The 27,641-nt window shown below is 46.0% G+C and overlaps 1 protein-coding gene across 2 annotated transcripts in view; it reads left to right on the forward strand.

The window, feature by feature from the left end:
* CENPH (centromere protein H) overlaps window positions 1-27,641 on the forward strand; it is a 466,689-nt gene that overhangs the window by 85,840 nt on the left and 353,208 nt on the right. For both annotated transcript variants that reach the window (XM_085632190.1, XM_085632197.1), the window contains one exon: window positions 11,416-11,464. In XM_085632190.1, the coding sequence (XP_085488316.1) occupies window positions 11,416-11,464 (49 nt within the window). The remainder of the gene's footprint in view (window positions 1-11,415; window positions 11,465-27,641) is intronic.

A 27,641-nucleotide genomic window follows, 5' to 3' on the forward strand; every position in this document is an offset into this window, starting at 1 on the left:
GTCGCCCTTGCACCGCTACGAACCTCCCCTCCGGGTCCACCAGCGTTGTCAATGGTTGGAAAGGGACCTCCGCCCTCACCCAAATCAGGGCCCCTCGTGCAAACTTCGAAAAGGTGTTTTCCTCCAGCGCCGATGTAATGCCCGCCCTTCCGCCTGGTCTAAGTGGGTTTCTTGTAGGAAGGCCATCTGTATCCCCCTCCGCACCAGATATGCTTGGACTTTATATCTTTTCGCCATAGAGGTGAGCCCCCGCACATTCCAAGTTAGACATCTCAATTCAGGTGGGGTCCCCATCGAGTAGCCTGACAAAAATCCGCCATTTCCCGGCCTTCCTAGGCACACTGACATTACCCACAAACCTTGTAACTACCCAACTCCCCTTACTCCCTCCCTCCCCCAGAACAGGTGCTAAACCGCAGTTACCCATCCAAATACCACCCCAATTAACCAAACACTCTGGTAGCCACCAGGGTCTCACAACGTCCGTGAGGTTGAGGTGGCGGCTCTGTGCCAGACGGGCTTGTCGACAGTTCCCATTGTGCATCCATGCCCAGTCTCTGTGAAATGGCCCCCGGTGTCCCCTGCCCCTCACGCCACCCGCCCCAGCATCCAGACCCCCGCATTCTGCTGCTATCTGCTTACAGCACCCCGTTTAGCACAGGGTGAAACCCCCCTCCCCGGGCGTCTCCCGCCCTATTCTTGCCCTCCTTACGGTACACAGGCGGAGCCGGAAGTGTCAAGTGTCCAACATTTCATCCGCCGTCCCTGGAGTAACATCAGGCAACAACGCCGTGTCCTTCTCAGTTCCATCGGAAAGGGAGATCTCAGATCCCTTCTGGGACCCCGAATCCTCGCTAGGCTTGGAAACTGCTGCACCAGAAATGATAGATACTGCCCGCAACGCTGCCCGTCGCTCCAGCGCCGTCTGGGATGATACCGGGGATCGGATCCCCGCAGCCCGTTTCCTGATACGCCGGCTGCGGCGGGGTCCCTGACGATTTCCCTTTGTCAGTGTGGGTCGCAGCTCCAGTGCGGTATGACTCCAACCAACTCCAGGCTGCCTCGGGATCATTGAAAAAGGATGTTGTACCGTCCAGCACGACTCGGAGACGGGCCGGGAACAGCAACGAGTACTGCAAGCCCTCTTCTCGTAATGTTTTTTTCACCGCCTGAAATGAGGAGCGCCTGCGCTGGACTTCAAAGGAATAGTCTGGGTAGATGGAGACTGAGACATTCTCAACTTGGTATGGACCCATTGTTCTAGCCTTCTGGAGGATAACATCTCGGTCTTTGTAATGTAGAAGGCGTGCCACCACTGGTCGGGGGGGGCCGACCCGGATCCGGAGGTCGAGCCGGAACCCTATGCGCCCGCTCCAAGGTGTAGAACTGCGTGAGTCCCTCCGGCGCCACCACCTCTTGCAGCCAGGCTTCCAGATAGGCAAGCATGTCCCTCCCTTCAACCTTCTCGGGTAGACCCACCACTCGGATGTTGTTGCGGCGGTTACGCCCTTCTGCGTCTTCAGCCCTCTTTTCCAGGAGCTGTACTGTCCGCAATAGGTCCGCTGTCATGGCCTCCGACGATTTCTGCGCCGGAATCACCCGTTCCAGAGTGTCCTCCGCCTGCTTAACCCTGTCTGTCAAATTCCGATGGTCCGCCCGGAGCAATCCCAAATCTGTGGACACCCGCGCAATATCGTTCTGCAATGCAGCTCTCGTGTCCGAAATGGCCTGCAGGATTTGATCTAGCTGGCGTTGTTGGAGGCCAGCTGCAGAATCACTACGTGTCTCCCCCTCCTGGCCGCCAGTAGGGTCCTCTACGGGGTCCGTCAGGTTCATCCCCGGCTTAGGTCGTGCTTTGCCCATGATTCCAGGCAAAGATACGCACAAGGGGATCGCAAGTCGGCTGCCCCCCAGGGCAACCCCTCGTGGTAACTGCTGCTGTGGGGTACCGAGGCCCGCCTCACCGCAAGCAGGGCCCGACTCGCCCCCAGACACTGGTCTACGATGGCGTCGGCGCTCCGTGGCCTCCTCACTCCCCGGGGCCCCAGTCAATGAAGACCCACTCCTCCTGGCGATGGTAACCCACTAGGCCTAGGTGGTGTGGGGGCAAGCAGACCCACCTCGGATCGCTGCTCCCCTCCGTCTCCGCGCCACCTGCGCAGTCGCCGCCTTCCAGAGGTCCGCGGTGAGCCGCCGCTTCCCGCCGAGTGAACCGTCCCAGGGAACTAAGGAAGGGCAGGCCAGTGGGCTGGGTCCCGGCAGAGCCCACGTCTCCTGTTGCTCCGAAATAGCGGTTCGTCCTCCCGCCGGCCACAGTCTGGTGTTCTGGGGGTCACAGCATGCTCCACGCCCCAGGTTCCTCCGTCCGCAATACCTCTGACCACACTCTTCCACCGGGCCAGCAACGCCTTAGACCCACGCTCCACACCTCCGGGTGCACATCGGTGGGAGCCACCTCCGGCCGGCAGTCCATGGGGGTCCCTGTGGCACGGGTCCGCTGCGCTCCCGTATGGGTCCGCGATGTTCCGGCTCCGCTCACGGGGGGCCGACACTTCCGGTTTCCCCCGCCGGACGGGTCTCACTTCCTGGCGGCTGCCGAGTCACTGCAGGCCGTGGTTGCGCTGTGTCGTGCAGGCCGCGCAAAACTGCCGGCTCCGGCTCGAGCCTTCCCCAGCCCCCGACTTCGGTGCGGTCCTCTGCTGCTCCACGTCGCTCAACCGCACCTACTCTGGGGTCCGTGCTGGGCAAGGATGCCCTCCGGGGCTCCCCGAGACACCGGGGCTTCGTGCAATCAGGATTACAGCTGGGCTGGATGCGGAGCTCGTCGCTCACGTGTCCATGCCCGTCGGCTTCCAACCCACGCCCCCTCAAACCAACTCTCTTTGTTGTGGTCTCTAGAGTGCAATCTCTTGAGCTGTTGTCTGGTCTGTGACCTCTTGCATGCGTTTCAACACGCATCTCTGGGGGAAGTACTACAGTTTCCATAGCACTCCGTGCTGTTGGACTCTCCTAGACAAGGGTCTAGGCATCAGTCACACGGAACATAAGGCTGAATATTTTGGTCTGAAGTCTTTGCTTCCTCTCTTTTGGAGACTAGTTGTCTAATTTTTCGTAGACCATATCATTGTTTCTTTTTTTGAAAGGTGAAGATAAAGTTTTGGGTAGCCACGCTGTATACTTCATATTTTAAAAATCATTTTGGTTTTCTACTGTGTGTGTGTGTGTGTGTGTGTGTGTGTGTGTGTGTGTGTGTATATATGTGTGTATATGTGTATATTATATATATATATATATATATATATATATATATATATATATATATATATGTATGTAGGATATATTCACTTAAAAAACCATAGGTTTTTTCAACCATGTTATAGTTAGGTGGATATTTCACTCGTAAAAAACCAATGAAATTCCCCCGTTATAGTTAGTTCAGATAACTATAACTCGCGCGCCTGCAATCCTCTGCTCATGGCGTCACATATTACATCATTCATGACATGGTCAGTGGCATCACTCATGACATCACTGATGACATCATTCTTGTGATAGAGTGGCGGTCGCGCGAGTTATAGTTATCTGAACTAACTATAACGGGGGAATTTCATTGGTTTTGTACGAGTGAAATATCCACCTAACTATAACATGTGTGAAACCTATGGTTTTTTAAGTGAATTTGCAAGGTTTTTTAAATGCTAATTCCTAACTATAACGTGTGTGAAACCTATGGTTTTTTCAGTGAATTTGTACGGTTTTTTAAATGCTAATTTATTTATGTATTATTATTTTTTTTATATAACTATTTTACAATAAACTACGTATTAAAAACATTTTTTTTTTGTTGTTGTTTTTCACCGCACCCCCGCGATTCAGGAACTCTCTACTCTGCCCCCTTTTCACGTTCGCCACCTTCCTTTTTTACTCTCGCACTGAAAACAAACAATATGGCGGCCGACACTTCCTGATTTCAACCGATTCGAACGTTGACTAACATGTAACCACCAATCAGAATTACGCTCGCGCACGTTAGGGTGCTCGCACGGTGCGCGTACGGTGCGCGCTTATAGAGATTTATATGCTTTTAAATGCTATTTTCTCAGGAACTACTGAACAGATTGACACCAGACCTGCAAAAGGCACTTCCCTGACCTGAGGACTACCTCTCTGCCAAATTTTAAGTAATTCTGTTCAGCCGTTCGGGCTGTACCTTCGACTAAAGGTCCTATGGAAAAATGCATGGGGAAAACGCGTTTTGGGACCCCCCTTTTTTCTCGGCCCCCACTTGACGAAACACCCCGAGACTTTCAGAGTAGGAGCTGAACGGAGCGCCCCATTAGTTTTGAAAATTTCGCGAGGATTCGTCAACCGGCGCCAAAGTTATTCAAAATAGAATTTTCAGATTTCCTATGGAAACTCGGTCCTAACTATAACTATCTACTGGCGACCGCCAGTAGATTATATATATTATCTACTGGCGGTCACCAGTAGATAGTTATAGTTAGGACCCTGTTTCCATAGGAAATCCGCAACATTCTATTTGGAATAACTTTGGCGCCGGTCGACGAATCCTCGGGAAATGTTCAAAACTAATGGGGCGCTACGCTCCGCTCCTACCCTGAAAGTCTCGGGGGGATTCGTCAAGCGGGGGCTGAGAAAAAAGGGGGGTCCCAAAACGCGTTTTCCCCATGCATTTTTCCATAGGACCTTTAGACACAGCTACAGCCCGAACGGCTGAACAGAGTTACTTGAAATTTGGCGGAGAGGTAGTCTACAGGTCAAGGAAGTGCCTTTTGTAGGTCTGGTGTAAATCTGTTCAGTAGTTCCTGAGAAAATAGCATTTAAATCAATATATATATCTGTGGCAGCTTACCGTGCGCTTACCGTGCGCTTACGGTAAGCTTACCGTACGCGTACGGTGCCGTGCGTGAGCTCGATTCTGATTGGCTGTTAGATCTTAGTAAACATTCGAATCGGTCGAAACCAAGAAGTGTCGGCCGCCATTTTCTCTCTCGCACTCTGAGGGGGGGAGGAAAAACAAAGTTGGATAACATGAAAAGGGGCAGGCTAGACAGCTCTTAACCACCTAGCCTTGCTTAGGGTGTCCTAAAAGAACCCCCAAGGCCAAAAATTCCCCCAAAAATGTTTCCGAAAAAACGCCGATTACGCTTACCGTACGCGTACGGTAAAAAATAAATGCACGGAACGAACTGCGTGAAGTGGGCGCGCACGCCACGAACGGCGTAAAGTAACTTAGCATTTAAAAAACCGTACAAATTCACTAAAAAACCATAGGTTTCACACACGTTATAGTTAGGAATTAGAATTTAAAAAACCTTGCAAATTCACTGAAAAAAACATAGGTTTCACACATGTTATAGTTAGCTGGACATTTCACTCGTAAAAAACCATTGAAATTCCCCCGTTATAGTTAGTGCAGGCAACTATAACTCACGCGACCGCAATCCTCTGCCGATGACATATGTGTCTTTATGAAAAAAAAATATTTGCAATATATGTATAGCTAAAATTTAATGGAAGAAGACATGGGCAAATAAGTGTCTAAATACAGTATTAGCATCAGCAGAGGATTGCGGTCGCGTGAGTTATAGTTGCCTGCACTAACTATAACGGGGGAATATATATATATATATATATATATATATATATATATATATATACACATCATTTTATCTTTGTTTTTATTTGAAGATGAATCATGTAAAGATAGAATAGAAGCAAAATGAGGATTTTATTTCATGTTTTTCATAACCTTAGAGAATTGGTTCTCTCTTATAAAATAAATAAATAGAAAGAAGAAAAACAATTCTATGCAAACTTTGAGATTCTTGTTTGTGAACTTGATCAAGATACCCATGATTGAGAACTGGGGTTTAAATCAGATTATCATTCTTTTTTCTTATTTGTTAACGGTCACTGCAGAGCATTAATATTAGATTTAAAAATGGGCATGTTCTACGACATGGTCTTGTCATAGGTTCTGTAGAATGACATCTGTCGTTGAATTTTTATGAAATTTGCCTGTGTGACAGACTAACACCATTTCTTTACGTCTTTCAATTGGATTTCGTCCAAATAAAGTAAATGGGTGTACATCGGGATATTGTTTGCATGAGCTGTCGGTGTCACCCTTTTGTTGGCATTGTTCAGTCCTTTAAGTTGAAGTCTCATATACTGTTAACAGACCACTTAAGTACCATTACGTAGGCACCTAGAGCGCCAAAGAAGTTGGTAATCACTGCTCAACCACAGATTCCTAGATGGTGCGTTAACAAGGGGTATATTCCTAAACTGTCCAATCTTGACCATTATGAAATGTGGGATATAGTAAAGATTTTAAGTAATCGTACGGTTAATGAATTACCTACTATGTGGTAGATGTGGGCAATTCCTAGCTTCAAAAAATCAGCTAGTGTCATTTTAAAGAGGCCTTGCCCTGAAAAGAACAAATAACCGTTCTGTTTTGCAACCCGTGCACTACCAGCAATTACCAGTAATAGTTGTATGTCTGCTTGGGCTTTGAAACATATTGTGACATGATTAAATAGATGCCTTCTTTGAATATACAGGTTTTGTTAATGCCTATTTGAAATTGCTTTTTTAGCAGTGATGCTTAAATTATGCCTTTTTAAATAAATTAATTGAAATTAATTAAATTAAAAAGTAATTTACTTAAGTGGTAATGCATTCTAATGCACTGTTTGGTTCTCGAATATAGAATTATTACTTTCACACCCTACCAACTGAACTTATCAATCAATCAATCATAGCATTTATAAAGTGCACTACATACCCGTGAGGGTCTCAAGGCGCTAGGGGGGACGCTGCTACTGTTCGAAGAGCCAGGTCTTGAGGAGTCTCCTGAAGGTTAGGAGGTCTTCGGTCTGCCACAGGCAGATGGGGAGGGTGTTCCATGTCTTGGCGGCGAGGTGGGAGAATGATCTGCCGGCGGCGGTCACTCTTCGGTGGCGAGGGCGCGGTCTGCGGAGCGGAGCGTGCGGGTGGGGGTGTAGAGGCTGACTCGGCTGTTGAGGTACGCTGGTCCGGTTTTGTGGAGTGCCTTGTGTGCGTGGGTGAGGAGCTTGAAGATTATCCTCTTGTTGATGGGGAGCCAGTGCAGTTCTCTCAGGTGTGGTGTGATGTGGCTGCGGCGATTGATGTCGAGGATCAGTCGTGTGGAGGCGTTCTGGATGCGTTGGAGCCGTTTCAGGGGTTTAGCCGGGGCTCCTGTGTAGAGTGCATTGCCGTAGTCTAGTCTACTGCTGACAAGGGCCTGGGTGACCGTCCTTCTAGTTTCGGAGGGGATCCAATTGAAGATCCTGCGAAGCATGCGGAGGGTGTGGAAGCAGGAGGAGGAGACGGCGTTGACCTGCTTTGTCATGGAGAGGGTGGAGTTGAAGATGACCCCTAGGTTGTGTGCGTGGTCTGTGGGTGTAGGGGGTGCTCCTAGTGCAGTCGGCCACCAGGAGTCGTCCCAGGCCGAGGGGGTGGATCAGAGGATGAGGACCACTATCTTGTCCGAGTTCAGCTACAGTCGGCTGTTTCTCATCCAGTCGGCGACGGCCTTCATTCCTTCGTGGAGGTTGGTTTTGGCGGTGTGGAGGTCTTTGGTGAGGGAGAGGATCAGCAGGGTGTCGGCGTAGGAGATGATGTTGAGGTCGTGCCGTCGTGCGACGTGGGCGAGCGGTGCCATGTAGACGTTGGGCTGAGGGATGAGCCTTGGGGTACGCCGCAGATGATCTTGGTGACTTCAGAGCGGAAGGGGGGGAGCGGACGCTCTGAGTTCTGCCGGAGAGGAAGGAGGTGGTCCAATCCAGGGCCTTCTCTTGGATTCCGGCGTCGTGGAGGCGTGTTCTTAGTGTGCGGTGGCAGACCGTGTCGAAGGCGGCTGACAGGTCCAGGAGGATGAGGGCAGCAGTTTCTCCGTTGTCAAGCAGGGTCCTGATGTCGTCGGTGGTGGCGATGAGGGCAGTTTCGGTGCTGTGGTTGCTGCGGAACCCGGACTGGGACGGGTCCAGGATGCTGTTCTCCTCGAGGAAGCTGGTCAGTTGTTTGTTGACTGCCTTTTCGATGACCTTCGCCGGGAGCGGGAGCGGGAGCAGGGAGATGGGTCGGAAGTTCCTGAGGTCCTCTGGGTCCGCCTTGGGTTTCTTGAGTAAGGCGTTGATCTCTACGCGCTTCCAGCTCTCCGGGAAGGTCGCTGTCTCGAAAGAGATGTTGATGGTTTTCCGGAGATGGAGTGCGATGGTGCTGCTGGCATTGTTGAATATGTGGTGTAGACAGGGGTCTTCCGAGGATCCGGAGTGGATGGTGTTCATGAACTTATGCTGAAGGTCTGTGTCCCACAGTCAGATGGAATAGGTTTAGGGGTGGATTACCCCATGGGAAAGGCTCAGCCCTCAGGAAAATATCTATACTGGAAAAAGACTTGAAGTTCAGATGTAGACTGATAACAAGACACTTGGATTTGCCTAGGCCACCACCCTCGCCCTTAAGGACCGCATTGCCAAAAAAGGGCCTGGTCTCCGCGATCTCCTCTTAAGAAAGTGAAACTATTTCTTCCAGAAAGTGACTCCAGAACTGCTGTTCCAGCGCTACAGTCTTGCATTGAATGGTGGTGATGTCATGCTCTATTGCCTCCGAGACTCCACACCTGGCATCCCTTAAAAGCATCCTACACAACTTTTACGAAATATTATCACATCACCTCCCTTCTATGTAACTCCATTAGCTCCCCGTGCCAGCTCTCAGCATCCTAAAACCCAGCTGCATCATTCACAAAGCCATCACAACCAGCACCTCTGCTGCTCATGACTTTGTAAGACAGACAAGCTCACTATATCTGTTGGTTCTTGGCACACCCGCAGTCAGAACACTATCAGACTACAGACTAGGAGGTATAAAAAAGAAAAAAACAAGGTAGAGGGCCTTTTCCATTTTTGCACCCAGATTGTGGAACAACATTCGTGTATCATTCAAGACTGCCCCAATGCTGTTTCCTTTTAGGAAAAAGTTTAAGATGCACCTCTTTAGAGAACACTACATCACAATGCATTAACCGCCGACCCGTCCGATAGCGCTCTTTGTCACTTGTTGAATTCATGCTTGTTTTTGACCTTGTACAGTGCCTCTCTGCCTTTTGGCTAGGTTTGCTCTACAAAAATACCACATGCATACATTTATAACACAAACCTGTTGTCAGCCACACAGCATCCTACTAAAGACTTATGGATTTAGCAGTATTACAAAAATAAAGAATTATGATTCTTTGAATCCACAACGTGATCTGAGGCTGTATGAGCTAGGGATGTAGCCCAACGCCCAGGACATATTGTTTGGGCTCAAGGGCAACAGATTTTCATGTGTATTTTGTCCTTGGGTAGGCCCAACCCCCTGCAGCACAAACCCTTTGGCTGCCAGTTTGCAGTGCCACATTATGGATCAGGGAAGGGCACGGTCTATAGTTAAGGTAATATTTGTGTCCATATGTTAATGCTGTTCCAACTTGTATTGATGCTTCTTTAATTGAAAGCCTTTATTATTAGGGTGAGTGCTCTAAGTAAATGTTGTAAGCTCTGACTGCACTACTGACAGAGGGTTTCTGTATAAAAATGTCTACACAAGTTTTCAAAGTTTAGCAATATGAGGCTATGTATAATGCTCCCAGAATGCTCTCTGATTTGATGCAAATATTTGCAGAAGCTTGAAAGCAAGATTAATGATTCGTTGCTTTCAAAATAAAATGTTCATAAAAAAGATGAAAGCAGGAAAAAAAACATTTCGCTAAACCACTGTAAAACTTTAGGTACCATTTCTTTGCAGCATCATTTAGTAACGTGTTGATGCATGCTGGTATTTCCCAAAAATATTCATAAGGGGAAATCAGTGTAACCAGTTTCAATAAGATTATGGGAAAAATGAATAAACAAGCATTGGCAAAGCCAGTAGGTCTGAAATTGGTGGTCAGATTTTTAGTTTTTTTAATGTGTGACTTATTTAGGCATGGTTTTTGAAAGAGCTTATTGGTGTGGGAGCTGTCGGGCCCTCGCCATTATGAAAAACATTGGCAAAAGTTGTTTTTGGTCTCAAAAAGCAAATACTGCCACAGTTACTGGTACTAAACAAAACTATTTTGTGTGCCGATAAGCTCCTTGTGAAAGAGCAGTATTATGTCACTCACAGAATTTCAATAAACTCAAAAGGTCATGGTCAATGCCAGACCAAGTTAGGGGCCCAATTATTAAAGAAAGTCTAAAAAAAGCACCCATGGTAAATGTCCTTGCATTAAGTGCAGCTGTACGGCTTTCGTGAATTCCCAAGACTTTACAGAAGTAGGTTAAGGAATAGCACTCCTTTAAAATATTTGTGAACTGCATTTTATCATGAGCAAATATCCATGTTTAGATTTTCTCATGCGAAAATCTGAGTATTTGCAAGTTCACTTCCCTTCAACCACTTTTTCCCAAACTCTGGAATAAAGTTTACGTCTGCCATTGTCAGGACTATATTGCCAACATTTCTCAGTAGGGAAACAGATTAGAGAGAGTTGTTGAAAACCCTTAAAACATGCAAGTTAATAGGTTTGCACGGATTCAAAAGGGAATTCTAACCCTGGAACTATTGCTTACCTCTACCTTCAGCCCCAGTGTGTAGATCTGCGGAAATGTGGCAACATAAGGGGATTGCAAGTGTTCAAACACTACTATGGTATGAGCCCTGGTATAATCAGAGGGCTGTATAAGAGCTCTTATATAATGAGATTGCTGCCATAATTTGTCACCGCACTACATGGCACCAAAGGGACAAGTGGATTTTGTTACAGGACAAGTAGATTTATGAAGCAACCTGTCCCATGGATAAGTAGATATTTTAATAAATTCCACACACTTGAGCACTATAAAAATCTCCAAATAGAATTTTAATATCAAATTGTTTGCTAGTGTTTGTACTTTTCTCGTAAAGAAGCTCTAAATGAAAATTCTGCAGTCGATTCACACAATTGAAAATAGGAATACTTGTCATGTGGAAAGAGAAACCTGAGAGAAACGATTACAATTAAATTCCAGGACAAAGTACAACAACTGATTTCCATGTGAAGTGTGAACATCCCTGATGAGGACCAAATGAAAAAAGATCCCCAAATGGGGAAGAGATAAGCCTAGATCTAAATTAGGTCTGCATGTGCTAAGAATTAATAATTTACATTGAGTGTGTGGGGGTATAAAATTCCCAAAAGCCATTAGAAAAAGATGTGACATTTTTGTAATCTAGCATTGATTCTATACTTATTCACCGTCCCTTCTCAAATAATATGTTCTGTAACTCAGTTGAAAGTTGTATGCTTGCATTTTATTTTATCTCTCCACATATCTGACAAATATTTTTGGTTTTCAGGTGAAGAAGGTACTCCTATCATAGACCAAGAAGACAAGCTCATTGAGACGTAGGTTTTTTGCGCCTTGCTTCTCTCGTAAAGTACTGTGATGATGCTTCATCTTCCTTCTTTTGCTGCCTTTCTAGATATAGAATTTCTGAATACCAAACAGACTAACTCTGCCACTAGTTACCGCTGGGGCACAACACCAACTAAGTTAGTTACCTACTAAGGAAGTTATTTACGAGAACTGATTTGTAAGGTTGTTGTATCCTACAGGGCTCCAACCACAAAACCTTCTTTATTTTCTGTCTGCATGGCACTGCTACAGCTCACCTTCCTGAAATGTGAAGTTTAACACTTGCTTTGTGTTTTGAACTATCTACTGAAGAAGTAATCCCTGTAGAAACAATATTTTAGAATTGGCACATTCAGGCTCCATGTATTTTAAGTATTTCAAGTGTTTATTATCACAGATTCTACTTACTCTTCAATTCTTGTAGTGGCTTCAGTAGAAGGGCAGAAAGACCAAAAAGTTATAATTCTGAAAACCTCTATCTGCAAATAAGCTACAGTGGTATTTTGTGGAGTGAAAAACTTAATTGGTTAAGTTGATAGCCTCGCTATGTAATAATAATTGCAAAATATCACTATAGACATGTATGTACTTTTACAGCTAAAGAGTATGTGTTCTGCCGCTGTCCTCTACATGAAAAGTCACTGGCAATATCCAACGTATTGTTACATGTGAGAACCAAAAGAGGAAAGTGACAGATTTAGCCCCTAGCTGACAGAGTACAGTATGTCAGTGTGTCAGAGGACTTAAGGTCCACTACCCAGATAGACTGTAGTGCATCCTATTTAGAGGTGACCGCTGGCTCAACAGTCATCTTTGTAAGTTGAAAGAAACCAGAGACCCACCTCTAGATGAACCTGCTACACTGTAGGCCTATTGCGATTGAGTGGACCCGACAGGTCAATGATTCCTATATGTACTCATCCTCCTTTGAGCTTAACAGACTTTCCAATGAGGAGGTACTAATGAAGGCATTCTTCTTTTGTCCCCAGTCCCATCTAGAAACCCGAGCAGTCTGTTACTGCTTGCCCAATTCTGCATCCTTCCCACGAGCATCCTTCCCTGGATCTGAATGGAAGCCTCAATAAGCGGTATCGGTTTACAACAATCTGGGCTGCTTCTGTGAGACATTTATAAAAATAGGATAGTGATAGAAAGCCTCAGTGACTATTGACCAATAGTACAAACAGCTTCAGCACCTTAGTCAAAAAGCAGGTCTAAAGGACTGAATTGTATGAATTGCTCTTATGCCAGTCTAGAGGGACCCCATCAGAGGCAGGAGGTCTATCTGCGTAGCTCTCATTGATTAATGTAATAATTACTGAGAGGTGAATTGTTGTATCCTGTTATTTCTTAGTTCCCTGCTGCTCAGCCCGTGTGTATGTGATGCAATGGAATGTTGATGAGTGCCTGGTTTGTACGAATGTCAGGTGGAATGAGGGGGGATGAGAAGCATGATGCTACTCCTGGTGTCCCTGGCAGTTGCCGTCTGGACTGGAGCACTTACTTTTCGGACAGACAGCTGAAATGCGAGAAAATACCGGTGATTTGTTCGCGGCCACTGCACACAGCTGGATGCCTCATGAAAATTATCTTCACCCCACAAAGAACTCTTGATTGAACTATAATATTCCGCACGAGTGCGGCAATTATCCATTATTGGGAGCTTTGGACTGACCAAGTCTGCCATTGTGGGCGACTCATACGGTTGCCTCACATATCTCCTATTGTCCTGATGAAGACCCTCATTTGAATCTAGCCCCTACGCTTTAGTCTGGTCGAAACATCGACCCTACTCAACCTAGGGCCTGTACTACCCTTCACCCAACTTGGATGATGCATTCGGAATGCAACAGCATCAGTCCTAGAAATTAACATGGGAGAATATATTAAAACCGTTTTGTAGAAAGGTCAATGTGCACTGGTTTACTGTCTTCATCATCCTTTCAGCCAGTGTGACATTTGTATGTTTCATTTACTTAGCTATATCTAAAGATAGAGAATATAAATGAGATTTTGTCTCAAATTCAGTAGTTGTGTCTTTCTCTCTGGTGTGTTGTTCAGAGAATATGTTTCTTTCATGTATATCATTTATGTGAAAACTTGTTTCAGCGACGTAGCCAATTGATTGGAACAGTCACCGTTTTTGTTTCTCCCTTCTCCCTCTTTGGTTCTTCCAAATAATGGATGTCTTTACCATCTTGTGTCTTTACCACATCGCACCCAGGTCCTAAGACGTATTTTGAGTTACCACATTAATTTGTAATGGATACTCCTGGTAGGGCATACATACCATCTTACTAGTTACCTGGAACTGACTGTAACTGAGTCTTAATAAACCTGTTCATATAATCTACACTTGTGGTCTAATTACCTACAAGAGCCTTACTTGGTTTGCAAGACTGGCAGCGATCAAAAAAAGAAACCACATCATAAACACGGTGCAAGCTTATCTAGATCTACAAAAGTACTACAGATGAAACTAAGAAGATTACCAAGGAAAATAGACAGAAGCCTGTGAGAGAGAATTGCGCCTGGTAGCTCCACCAGTATCTAATTGCACCTGACAGCCTGCAGTTCAGGGCAATTCAACAGAGCAGCATACTGTGTGCAGCAGATCGAATGGGTGGCTGCTGAGTTGATAGGACTTTGGTGCCAACAGGACTGTAGTTTGCGTGCACAGGATTTCATTGTTTGACCTAAGTGGCTTGAAGTCTGACAGCCTGCAGTCAGCTGAAGTTTGGAAAAGTAATTTGAAGGCACGTTTATGGATTGTGTTGACTGCAGTTACAGAAGTTAATTGGAGTGAGCTGACAGCGTTCTATTGTACTATGAGATGAGCAATTGGTATCAGCCGAAGTAATACTGTTTCAGATTGGATGCCAACAAGAGACATGCACCTGGATCCATGGACCTCAATTGCATGTTCCTACAGCTCATGAGTTGCACCAGGAAATCTGTTGTTTCCAGCCTGTAGTGTGGCCGACTGAATTTTAGTATCTGGGTAAACTGGTGAGTTTATCCCAATAAAGTCAGTTTCAGAACTTTGAAGGACATGATGGGCGCATGCAAGGTGCCACTGTACCGACGATTGAATTGCGCCCAGACTTTGCCCCCTTTGGTCCTCAATTTAATTTAAGGCCTGGGGGTTGCTGGCTTTTTTGGCATAAGCCCCACTTGACTGTGAGACATCACGTCATGTGTCTCTACATATAAAATTTTGGCTTTGAAAGGCAGTGCACGCAGGACGATTGCAATTCAGCCTGTACAGTTTGATTATATTTAAATTGCCTAAAGGTGGCCTCACGGCGCTGCCCCCGGAGGCAACGATCGAACCTCGGCAGAGTAATTCAAATGTGCAGGAAATAACTTACTGGGCTGTACTTCTATTGTGAGAAGAGTCATTGCCAAGGGAGGCACGTCTATTGTCCTTACCTGTGTGTGGAAGCGTGTACCGCTCTTATGTGGAATGTGCTGGTGCTGCGTGCCAGTTTTGGTGTTGTCACGCTCTGTTGATTGCTCGTGAATTGAAAGGCTAGAACACAACCTGACAATGAGCGTGTAACTAAACGTTGTGAAGATGTGTCACGTTGGGGGAATCCACGCCATTGTGAGCACCTAACAGAAAGCTGGAACCCAGACTTCTCCATTGTGGCACATTGTGTTAGGAGCTCCGCAGATTCTCTTCACGTACGGTCAGCTGTGATTGAAGGCTTCATGATTGGTACCAGGACTCTTTCCCAGGTCAGAGGTGAACTCCTACTGCTGCTGTTATGGCAGTGGGCTCGGGTGAGAGGTCTCTCACCGAACACTTGGACTGTTATCGGAGGCTACTGTCATAAAGCATACTAAGTTACTTTATAATGCCATGCCACTGCCTATGCCTTGAAGTTCATGTTTTATTTTTTGTTTTACCAAGCTTAATTGGCTGCTGTCGGCGTTAGTGAGTGTTGCATGTGAGTCAGTGTGTGGGTGTGTGTTGCACTCCAGTTTTGTGCATGTCTTATGCAGCATGGAGAGCGTATTGCATTTTGTGTTGCACTGTGAAGTTTCCTTTTGTGTGGGAATGCGTTAGTATTTGAATCTGATGTGAGACTGTGTGTTGCGTTAGGTTGAAAGATACCCATTGCATAATTCCTTGTGTGAGGGAATGTGTATGGGTTGAAAGATACCCATAGTGTGCAGTAGTGGGAGTGTGTTACTTCTTTTGTCTGCAAAATGTGCTGTAGTGGGAGAGCGTATTTGCTTTGTCCTGCAAGGCATGCAGTAGTGGGAAAGTATAGTTCCTTTGTCCTGCATGGTATGCTGTATTGAGAGAGTGTTGGTTCCTTTATCCTGCAAGGTATGTAGTAATGGAAGAGCGTTCGTTCCTTATCCTGCAAGGTATGTAGTAGTGTGCATAGAACTCCACCATGCCTAAAAAGGTTTGAACTTCTTTCTTGGATGTTTGGGACAGTTCCAAAATGGCCTGGACCAGTTCCGGCTTGGGTTTAACACGCTCACCTAAGATGACATGACCCAAATATGAAATTTGTGACAAACCAAATTTGCACTTAACTACCTACAAAGTAATACCTCTTTGCTAAAACATTTGCAGAACTTCTTTTACTTTAACATGATCCAATACATTGTCACCAAAGATCAATAAATGTTCCTGGAAGAACTTCACTCCTTCCAAATTCTTTTATCAACTAGACCTAAGCCTCTGAAAAACCAGGGCAGCTGAACAGAGTCAAAAAGGTGTGCAGATAAAACGAAAAACATCAAAAGGGGTAACAAAAGAGGTGAGATTTTTAGACCTGGTGGTATGCTGACATCAAGTCGAGAGTGGTAATATACTTAGCATTTCCGAACAAAGTAACCATCTGAATATTTGGCAGGGGATATTTATCCTCAACAACCTCTTTATTGAGGTGACGACGATCCACAGAGGCAAATTTCTCCAGATCTTTTGGTCGCAACACCTGCCGGAGCCACCCATTCCGAGGCCTCCACCGGTTCAAATATTTCTTCACCGTCAAGCCTTTTCAACTCCTCTTGTACAGTACAATGAAGACTCCGAGGTACATTCCTAACCTTGCACACATCTGCGGTAGTGCCTTATCTGACCCTTATGCGATGAACATATCCCTTCACACAATCTAATTTACACACAGGGAAACTCACTTTGTAGCTGCTCAGCCATAGTATCCACTTTCTTGACCTGAACAGGAAGATCCAGGTTAGGGTCTAAAATAAATCCCCAATAACTTCTGTTGTGGCCAAATCAAAATGGAGTCTCCCTTCACAGGTACATATAACTACCCAGTTGCTCTGTTACCTCGAAACTCAAAATCAGTCTCAAAATATCCAATCAGCTCTATGGGCTTTCCTCCATAGCTGTACAGAGTGACATCAGGTGCAACAAATGAAACTTTCCCTTTGAAATTTCTCTCAAACTCACTATCCGGTATAAGGGACAATATGGCATCTGAGTCCATAATCATAAGTGCATTCAAACGTTTCACACTAACCACATCTGACGGATGCGAGCACACCGTTTTGCGATAGTCATTAACGTTAGCATCAGAAATCTGCAACATAATATCTTGCTCCAGTTCACCTACTATATTCACTTTTTCTTTACTGGCATTAGGAGACTTGTAACACTTAGCAAAATGACCCTTTTTTTCACACAACCGGCACACCATCCGTACTGCAGGACAATCTTTCGAATTCGCTATGTGATTGGGATTGCCACACCTGTAGCAACACCCTTTCTGCTTGGGATTAATATTATGCTTCCCTTTGATGGAAGCAACCACATTAACAGCAGACACTTTCCTCTTGGTCTCACTTTTACCTTCATTCTTTTACTGCTCATGTATACACTCCATAGAATGCTCAACTTGTTTAGCTATGGTGAGTACTTATGTAAGGTTGAGAGAACTTTTTCCCCACAATTTCTCTCTAACTTTATCACTCCTACACTCCGACATGAATTGATCACGAATCCTCTCATCAGTATTTTCCCCAACATTACAAAGTATAGCAAGTTTTCTGAGAGCTGTAACAAAATTTCAACAGGCTCACCATCATTCTGTTTTCTTTTGCCAAAATAGAATCTTTGTAAAATTATAGAAACCTTAGGCAAATGTTTATCCAATTTTTTCAAAGCAGGATTAAATGACTGTCAAAGGAGACTCAATGGCATCATTCACTCGCTGACTGCTGTTTGGAAAATGGTTCGACTACTCCCTTCTTGTGCACTGCCAGGTTAAGAGAGGCATGACCCAGCCCATGATGGCTGTGCATCAGGAAGCAGGCACTATACAAAGTGCTGCATGCACAGCCTCAGACGCACAGGCACTCACCATGTTCACAACCTTCTTATGCACTGCCGGGTTAGGAGAGGACTGATCTGGCCCAGGAAGTCTGTGCAGTAAGAAGGCCCCGGAGCAGACACTATAAAAAGCGCAGCATGCGCAGTCTCGGGCACACAGGCACTCACCACTCACTGATGTCATCACCTTTTTGTGAAAGGGCGATAATTAACACGCTACCTTCACTGAACAGTGCACCAACGAGAGAAGCGGCTCCCCAAAACAAAGAAGGGATCAGGGTTGGGGGAGGTCCAGGAGACGGAGTCTGGGTGTTTAAGGTTAAACAAAGCACTCTTGTAAACCTGCTGGCTCGGCAAGTACAATCGAACATCAAGTTCAGGAAGGCCAGACTGGGTAATTCGGCCCTAGGGACTCCCAGGGCAAACAGAATGATTGATTGATTATTTTTATTTAACATACAGCACTTAGTAGCGATGATTATAATTTTTATCTCACGCCTCCTAACATGTTCAGCTTGCTTCCAAACACTCCCACTTTAAGAAACGTGATGCATGAAGATTTAATGACTTGCACGGTATTATTCTATTTTATTTGTAGTCCCCGGGAATATAATTCCACTGGCCTGAGAGCTGACTGCCAACCCAACAGAAAAACATGAGAATTCCTAAAGCAAGTATTTGGGAAACACAAACCTGTTCTGACAGTAAAACAAATCTAAGCTTTACTGAAACAGTGAGTGTCTTCTAGTGCCTTCTTGAAAGGACAGAGCTGGTGTGCCTGTCACAAGTCGCTCAGAAGAGTATTTGATAGTAAGCCGGCGATAACTATAAAACGCCTAACCTCCGCCTTTTTCCGATGGTTTGCGGGCCCCACAGTGGTTAATGAAAATTGTGTTTTTTTTGGTGTGTTGAGAAACTAGCCTCGCAGCAGGGGCACATTAATGGCTTGGTGGTATATTTCATGAAGTCTTTCTTTTTGTGCGCCTAGGATGTCAGCATAACAAGCGATAGACAGTTTTGCCAGTCACTGTCTTTGTTAGAACAGATTCACAATTGCTTTATTAACCTTCCTGTTTTCTCTGATTTGCTTGAAAATGCACCATTTGCCCACTTTTTTTCCAAAATTTTCTCAGGTGGAAAAGTCCCTGGAACGCTCGTAGGTGGTAAGGCCTCGCTCGCTACGCTCGCTCGCTTTACCGTGTCGCGAAATGATGCATGTCTAAAAAGTGTGTCACCAACATGAAAAGTTTGGAAAGCTGTGGACTAAGTCATAAGGTAAAACTTCAGGGGCATATTTGGTTTCTGCATCCAACTGGTGCTCCATTGTGGTCGGCCTTAAATCATGCCTTGGTCCTGGTTAGCACGGCCCTATGAACATGGTTGGCTCTTAACCCTTTTTGGTGCTTTTTTCATTTTAAACTTTAAAAATTGATATCTCCGGTTTTCCTTTTCAGAGTTTTTTCGCTTTCGTGCAAGTTCATTAAATTATTCAGTTTGTATAAATTGGACTGCGATTGTTACCACACACGCACCACACACGCACCACACACACACACACAACCCACCCACACACACACACAACCCACCCACACACACACACAACCCACACACACACACACACACACACACACACACACACACACACACACACACACACACACACACACACACACACACACACACACACACACACACACACACACACACACACACACACACACACACACACACACACACACACACACACACACACACACACACACACACACACACACACACACACACACACACACCACCCCCCCCCCCCCCCCCCCCCCCCCCCCTCTTTTGGTGGAACCACAGGCACGGACCTCCAGACTCCAAGAACAAATCACAGACTCCCACGAAGCATAGGTGGGTGAAGCAGTGGCAATTTATTAAACCCCAAATATTCAGGAGCAGTGCCTGCCATGATGCGTTTCGCTCCTCGGAGGGAGCTTGGTCACATGATGCGCCTTTAAGGTAAAAATTGTGCACAATCAACTAAAGAAACAGACTAACGTAGTTAAACAATATAGAAAACAGACTGTGGCACTGATGCGGTCAATTGCTAACATTCGAACTTGACCATAAATATGGACAAAATCCGAATAACAATACATGATAAAGTGTAGAGAGAAGACTGCATAATTACAAAGCAGCGGAATACAATAACTAATTTCATACATAGTGCAAGAGTATGTACTGCAATCGCGGATCAGAAACCTAAAAATAAAGATTGGTGATGACTACTCAAGACAATATTCAGCAAGTGCCCAGAATACAAAACTACAAAATACAGTTCTCTCAAAACTGATGTAAAATAAGTTAAGTGACCTGAATGTATATAGTACCAAACATAAGACACAAGGCATCATCTAATCACATAACTATCATGCAAATAGTTCTGGAAATACAAAAACAAATACAAAAATGTCCATCACAGATTGGTCTAATTAGCAGCAAAATAATACCACAATAAAGTGCAAGTGCAATATTGTCAGGTAACTAATCAAATCTAAAAAGACCCAATACTAAAAGGAGGACAAAAATGTATTAAAGCAGTAAGTGTCAAAATTGTATGATAAAAAATATATATATTAAGATGTCTTGTGATTATAAATAGTCTGTATAAACAAACAAAGTACATGGTGCAAAATAGCGCTGTGCAAGACATACTCTAACACTAGCAGCAAGGGAAAAAACCCTGAATCGCTTAAGCCTAAACGATTATAAGCCATAACTGTCTTCTAATGCTACTAAAACTTCACAACATGACAAGTTAAAACAGTTATCTGTCAGCAAATACACGATGTTGCCAAATGCTTCTCTCACAGTGGTTCCCAAATGCACACAGACTCACTGTGTGATTTTAGACAAACAAAACTATCCCTTGCACTATACCAAAACACATTTCTTCATCTAGAAATAGTACTACATTTTAGTATAGAAACATTACATAACTCATTTCACAAATTCATAAACAATGACTGGTTTCTAATTCTGCCAAAATATAAAAAAAAGCACAGTTATCTGTCTGCAAACACATGAAAAACACAAATGCTTATCACAGAATAGTTTCTACATGCACACACATTGTAGAGAAAAAAAGTACTCCCTACACTTTAGCAGGAGAAATACATTTGTCTGATTAAAATCAAAATAGTCTACATACATCCCCTCATAATTCAATAACTCATCTTTCAAGTTCTTTTGTAGATTAAGAAGTATATCAATCACTCACCATATTTTCTTTTACAGAATCTCTGCACTGTTCACCTCTCAGGAAAAACAAAGAATGGAAAAGTTTCCCTTTCATTTTCCACACATATACATGTAAACATCAAATCACAATCCTTCACACATAAACTCAAAAGCAAACACACATTTCTATTGGTTAAACATTTCAACCCTTTCCAACTGAAATACATTTCAACCCTTCCCCCAATCTGCCTTCTGCCTGTTACCATAGAAACAGGTCATGGAACACTGCACTGAGCTCACAGGTCACAAGTTCAGCACACAATATTACTAAACAAGACAGGAAGTGTGCTTGACTTTTCAACATATCAGCTTATCATATATAATGTTCCTTACAATCTGTTTTTGTTAACCAATAAGACTCATACCTTTAAAAAACTGAAATATACACCCTACCTTTCAGTGTAGAAAGTAGTCATACAACCAATGATTTCTTGTCTTTTTTTAAAAAACATTGCCATGGATCCGCGCACCCAACGCGTTAGGATGCGCGCACCGTGCGCGTATTTCGCCGTTTTATTTTTCAAAAAGGGGGCCCCAGGGGGTGGCAGTCAGGACTAACCTCCTGACTGAGTTGCTTCAGCCGGCAGCAGTCTCCTCGGAGCCCCTTCAGACGTTCAATGAGGCCCTTACCGACATCCTTAGGGACTCTTGGTCCAAGCCCAGCACAGAGGCTCCTGTGGATAGGATGATTGCAAGACCCCACCACCCGGCCCCTGGCGACCCCATTTTCCTTTCTGAACACCCTACCCCTGAGAGCTCGTTGGTCCAAGCCTCAATCTCCAAAGGCGCGCTTCCTACTGCTCCCCCAGATAGGAATCCAAGAATCTGGATCATCTTGGGAAGAAGATGTTTTCTGCCGCCAGCTTAGGACTGCGGTCAGTGAACACCGCAAGTCTCTTGGGCCACTACACCCACTCTGTGTGGGACACGGTTGCGCAAGTGTTGCCACAGTGCGTGGAGGAGGCCCGGACTGTACTCATCCGTGTGGTTGCAGAGGGTAGAGACGCAGCGAAGCTTGCCATTCGATGTGGACAGGATACTGCCGGCTCGCTAGGTAGAACGATTTCTACGTCAGTAACTTTGAGACGCTACGCCTGTCTTAGGTCCACTGGCTTTTCCTGGGATGTCCAGTCGACCCTTTTGGACATGCCCTTTGATGGCCCTCGCGTGTGTGTCGACAAGGCGGACAATGCGCTTGAGAGCTTCAAGGACTATGGCTTCGGCCAAATCCTTGGGCCTTCCTGCTATCTCTAAGCCCATTCAGTCCACCTTTCACACTTTCATGGCTACAGAAGGGGTTCACCACCACGTTCCACCCAGGGCCACAGGCCGGCGCAAGCTACTCAGCCTTTGTGTGGCCGGGGACGTGGGACCCAGCGGCAAGGGTCTGGGGGCCAGCGGGCTGGCAAGTCCACCAGTGCCCACTCTGCATCGGCCTCTAGGCCTTCGTAGTCCGACCGTTCAGGGCCACCAGTGTTCAGTGGGTAGCAGAGTTCGCTATCATCCCCCCCCCCCGCCACAACATCAAGTCAGACAGGTGGGTTTTACAGATAGTCTGAAGGGGCTACTCCCTCCCCTTTGAGACTACACCTCCCTCCATGCCATCAAGCGAGTCCCTGTGCCAGAAGTAGATTGAGTTTTCTATCCCCACTACTTTCTGGTGCCTAAGAAGGACAAGGGCCTGCGTCCTATCTTGAATCTCTGGGACGTCAAGCACTTCCTCCGGAAGGAAAAGTTCAAAATGTTGACATTTGCTCAGGTCTTGTCTGCCCTTGTCCTGGAGACTGGATGGTAGTGTTGGACTTACAGGATGCTTATTTTCACATCTCCGTCCTGCCGGCCCAGAGGCGTTATCTACGGTTCACCGGTGGCCACGAGCATTTTCAGTTAACCGTGCTCCTCTTTGGCCTTACCAGCATCCTTCGGGTGTTTCGCGAAAGTGATGGTCGCAGCTTATCTGCGCAAATCAGGGGTTCCAGTCTTCCCCCAATCTCGACGACTGGCTGTTGAAGGCGAGTTCGCCCTTGGCTGTTGTTTTCCACCTCCAGACTACGGCGGACCTCTTACACTGTCTGGAGTTCACTATCAACGTGCCGAAGTCACGCCTGAGTCCCTCTCAGAAGCTCTTTTTTATCAGAGTAGTTCGGGATATTCGTGCTATGATACCGATGTTTTAGCCTCCATCCCGGATTTCGGTGAGAATGACTCGGAGGCTGCTGGGCCTCATGACCTTCTGCATCCTACTGGTGTGCCTTGCCAGGTGGCATATGCGGGCTCTGCAGTGGGACCTGAAGTTCCAGTGGGCGAAGCATCGGGGGAATCTTTTCGATGTCATCCAGATCTCGGAGGGCACTGCACACCAATTTCAGAGGTGGCTGACGAACCAGGATTGGCTCAGCGGCAGACCCTCTGCCTTGCCCAACCAGCCGTCACAGTGGTGACAGATGCTTCACTTCTGGGATGGGGTGGTCTCTGGCAGAGTCCGGGCTCCACATCAACCTGCTGGAGCTTGGGCAATCTGTCTTGCATTGAAAGCATTCCTTCCATCAAAGGAAGAGTAGTGCAGGTTTTCACGGACAACACCACTGTCATGTGGTACTGTAACAAACAGGGCGAGTTGGGGTTGTGGACCCTATGTCAAGAGGCTCTCCGCCTCTGGACGTGGCTGGAACATCGGGGCATGTCCCTGGTGGTTCAACACCTGGCAGGTTCCCTGAACGCCAGGGCGTACGAACTTAGCCGCCAGTGCATGATGGATCATGAATGGCGTCTTTACTCGGAGGTGGAGCAAGGTTTCTTTCACCAATAGGGAGAGCCTTGGTTAGATCTGTTCGCCACCGGAGAGAACGTGCAATGTCAGCAGTTCTGCGTGTTGGAATTTCCAAGCCGGCACTCGCTCTGCAACGCTTTTCTTTGTGAGTGGAATTGTGGTCCTCTATATGCCTTTCTGCCTATACCACTTTGGCCCAGAGTGCTGAAGAAGATCAAGCGCAACCGGACCCAAGTCATTCCTGTGGCTCTGGATTGGGCAAGAAGAGTCTGGTATCCTGAGCTTTTGAACATGGCCATTGATCCTCTGATCCGACTGCCTCTTCGGGAGGATCTTCTGTCGCAGCAACAGGGGACGGTCCTCCACCCGAACCTGTCAAGCCTCCACCTCCTTACGTGGAGATTGAGCGGCGACAGTTGACCGCTTTTGACCTTCCTCCCGAAGTCTGTAATGTCATCTTGGCAGCCAGGGGTCGCTCCACTAACAAGGTATACGCCTGTAAATGGAACAAATTTGTGGCATGGTGCACAGCAAAGGGTGTGGATCCTGTTTCTGTCCCTCTTACCAAGGTTCTCTTCTTCATTCTCTCTTTGGCCCAGCTGGGCTCTGCTGTGGGCACCCTTAAAGGCTATCTTTCGACCATTTCGGCCTTTCTTCGCCTTCCTATCAGCCTCCTCTTTTCAAGTCCCCTATTGTAAATAGATTTCTTAGGGCATTACTCGCCTCTTTCCTCCTATTCCTTTTGTAATGCTCCTGTGGGACTTGAATCAGGTCTTCACTTACCTCAAGTGTGCTCCTTTCGAGCTACTACATAATTGTCCTCTCAGACTCTTGACCTTAAAGACGGCTTTTCGAGTTGCCATCACCTCCGCTCGCAGGGTGAGTGAGCTTGAGGCTCTTTCTTCTAAACCACCTTTCCTTGCTGTTCATCTGGACAAGGTTGTCCTTCAGACTTGACCTTCTTTTCATCCCAAAGTGGTTACCTCTTTCCACATAGGACAGACCATCACTTTGCCCACCTTCCTCCCGCTCCCGCATCCTTCTACCGAGGAGGAGAGGCTCCACCGTCTGGATCCAAAAGGTACGCCATCATTTTATCTGTATCACACAAAACAATTCCGGGTGGATGATCAACTCTTTGTTGGCTATGTGGGCGCCAAGAAAGGTCGGGCTGTGCAAAAACGAGCCATTTCTCGATGGGTCGTTCTTTGCATTAAAATCTGCTATTCCTACGCAAAAAAGGAACCTCCAGTAGGGTTGCGCGCCTATTCTATCAAGGCAACGGCAGCTACTACTGCTTTGGGACGTGGAGTTCCCCTCAGTGACATCTGCCAGGCAGTCACGTTCACTAAACATTACTGCCTGGATAGTCAAGTCCAGAGAGACTGCTTCTTTGGCCGTTCAGTTCACCAGGACTTTCTGGTGTGAAATTAATTTGCAGACCCACCTCCGGGGTTGGTATTGCTGGGGTATCTATTCTAAGGTAAGGAATCCGTAACTAATAGTCCCTTTAAGATGAACAAGTTACTTACTCTCGGTAACGATATATCTGTAAGAGACGTATATTAGTTATAGATTCCTTGCCGCCCAACCCATCCTACCCGTTCTGCGAACTGACTTCTAGAGTAAGGGACTCCCTTTCAGGGCCCTAGTTTTATGCACCAGTGGTCAGTCTCTTGCATGGCTCTGCGCTTCTGGTGTGGAATGTCGTGTAAAGAACTGACGTCAGCGCGCAGGGGTGGCGTCTAAGTAGATACCGTGATGCCATTCCGGCGATCCCGCCGCCAACGATGAATGCGGAGTCGACCAACGCCCCCTACCGAAGTGCAGAGGTACTGCTGAAGAAAAATTCTCCGGATCCAGTCTGGCACCTGGGGGTAATTCTAAGGTAAGGAATTTATAACTAATGTATGTCTCTTACAGATATTTCGTTACCAAAGGTAAGTAACTTGTTTATTAATGTTATAAAATCCCTTTCCACCCAAAAACCCACACCCACCCTAAACCCTAAAAATACCCTTGCAATCCCAAAAACCCATACCTACCCTAAACCCAAAAAATACCTGTGCCACCCAAAAACCCACACCCACCCTAAAATTACCCTTGCCACCCAAAAACTCATACCCACCCTTAATCCTAAAATTACCCTTGCCACCCAAAAACCCATACCTACCCTAAAATTACCCTTGCCACCCACAACCCATACCCACCCAAAACTTAAAAAATACCCTTGCCATCCTCAACGCAACAGACGCGTGTTTTGGCTTTGCTCCTTCGTTGGTGTTACTGACGCACACGACTCACAATTTTTTTTAAACCCTATGAGTATACATTGACACAGAAAAAAGGACCAGATTTGATTCAAATCGTTAAGCACCATCTTTACATGTCAAAATGTCATTATTATATAGCACTTGCCCGTGTTATTTTGTTTTTATGATTTATTCCATATATATATATATATATATATATATATATATATATATCCTAAAGTGCCCTGAGGCGGGAAGACGATCACAATGGCATTTATTGTAGGAACAAACCAGCTTTACAGTCCAGCATAAAATAAATCCTCTTACGCGTTTCAGAGCGCTTCGGCTCCTTCGTCAGAGAGAGTGGCAGTGAAAACAGCAGTAGCAGCTCCCAGGTACTTAAATGCATGCACATTCTCATTACTCACAGGTGAGTTTCACTCCCGGCATGCTGGTACCTGTAGTCTTTATGATAACGAGCCCCGTGTTCCCCAAGTGGGTGCTGTATCAATGTCACTGATAAAAATAAATTCAACCCCAGTGGGTAGCCGGACTGTCGTAGATGGTTAAATCAGTCCTTTGAACCATTGTACCCCTCGAAGACATAGAAGATTTCAAAGTCGGGGCCCCACACTCTCTTGCAGTGTCATCTTTCCCTGCGGCCGGGCTGCCGCACATAAATCCAATCCTAAAGTGCCCTGAGGCGGGAAGACGATCACAATGGCATTTATTGTAGGAACAAACCAGCTTTACAGTCCAGCATAAAATAAATCCTCTTACGCGTTTCAGAGCGCTTCGGCTCCTTCGTCAGAGAGAGTGGCAGTGAAAACAGCAGTAGCAGCTCCCAGGTACTTAAATGCATGCACATTCTCATTACTCACAGGTGAGTTTCACTCCCGGCATGCTGGTACCTGTAGTCTTTATGATAACGAGCCCCGTGTTCCCCAAGTGGGTGCTGTATCAATGTCACTGATAAAAATAAATTCAACCCCAGTGGGTAGCCGGACTGTCGTAGATGGTTAAATCAGTCCTTTGAACCATTGTACCCCTCGAAGACATAGAAGATTTCAAAGTCGGGGCCCCACACTCTCTTGCGGTGTCATCTTTCCCTGCGGCCGGGCTGCCGCACATAAATCCAATCCTAAAGTGCCCTGAGGCGGGAAGACGATCACAATGGCATTTATTGTAGGAACAAACCAGCTTTACAGTCCAGCATAAAATAAATCCTCTTACGCGTTTCAGAGCGCTTCGGCTCCTTCGTCAGAGAGAGTGGCAGTGAAAACAGCAGTAGCAGCTCCCAGGTACTTAAATGCATGCACATTCTCATTACTCACAGGTGAGTTTCACTCCCGGCATGCTGGTACCTGTAGTCTTTATGATAACGAGCCCCGTGTTCCCCAAGTGGGTGCTGTATCAATGTCACTGATAAAAATAAATTCAACCCCAGTGGGTAGCCGGACTGTCGTAGATGGTTAAATCAGTCCTTTGAACCATTGTACCCCTCGAAGACATAGAAGATTTCAAAGTCGGGGCCCCACACTCTC

Source organism: Triturus cristatus, chromosome 2_1 (assembly GCF_964204655.1).
Source record: "Triturus cristatus chromosome 2_1, aTriCri1.1, whole genome shotgun sequence".
Taxonomy (NCBI): Eukaryota; Metazoa; Chordata; class Amphibia; order Caudata; family Salamandridae; genus Triturus; species Triturus cristatus.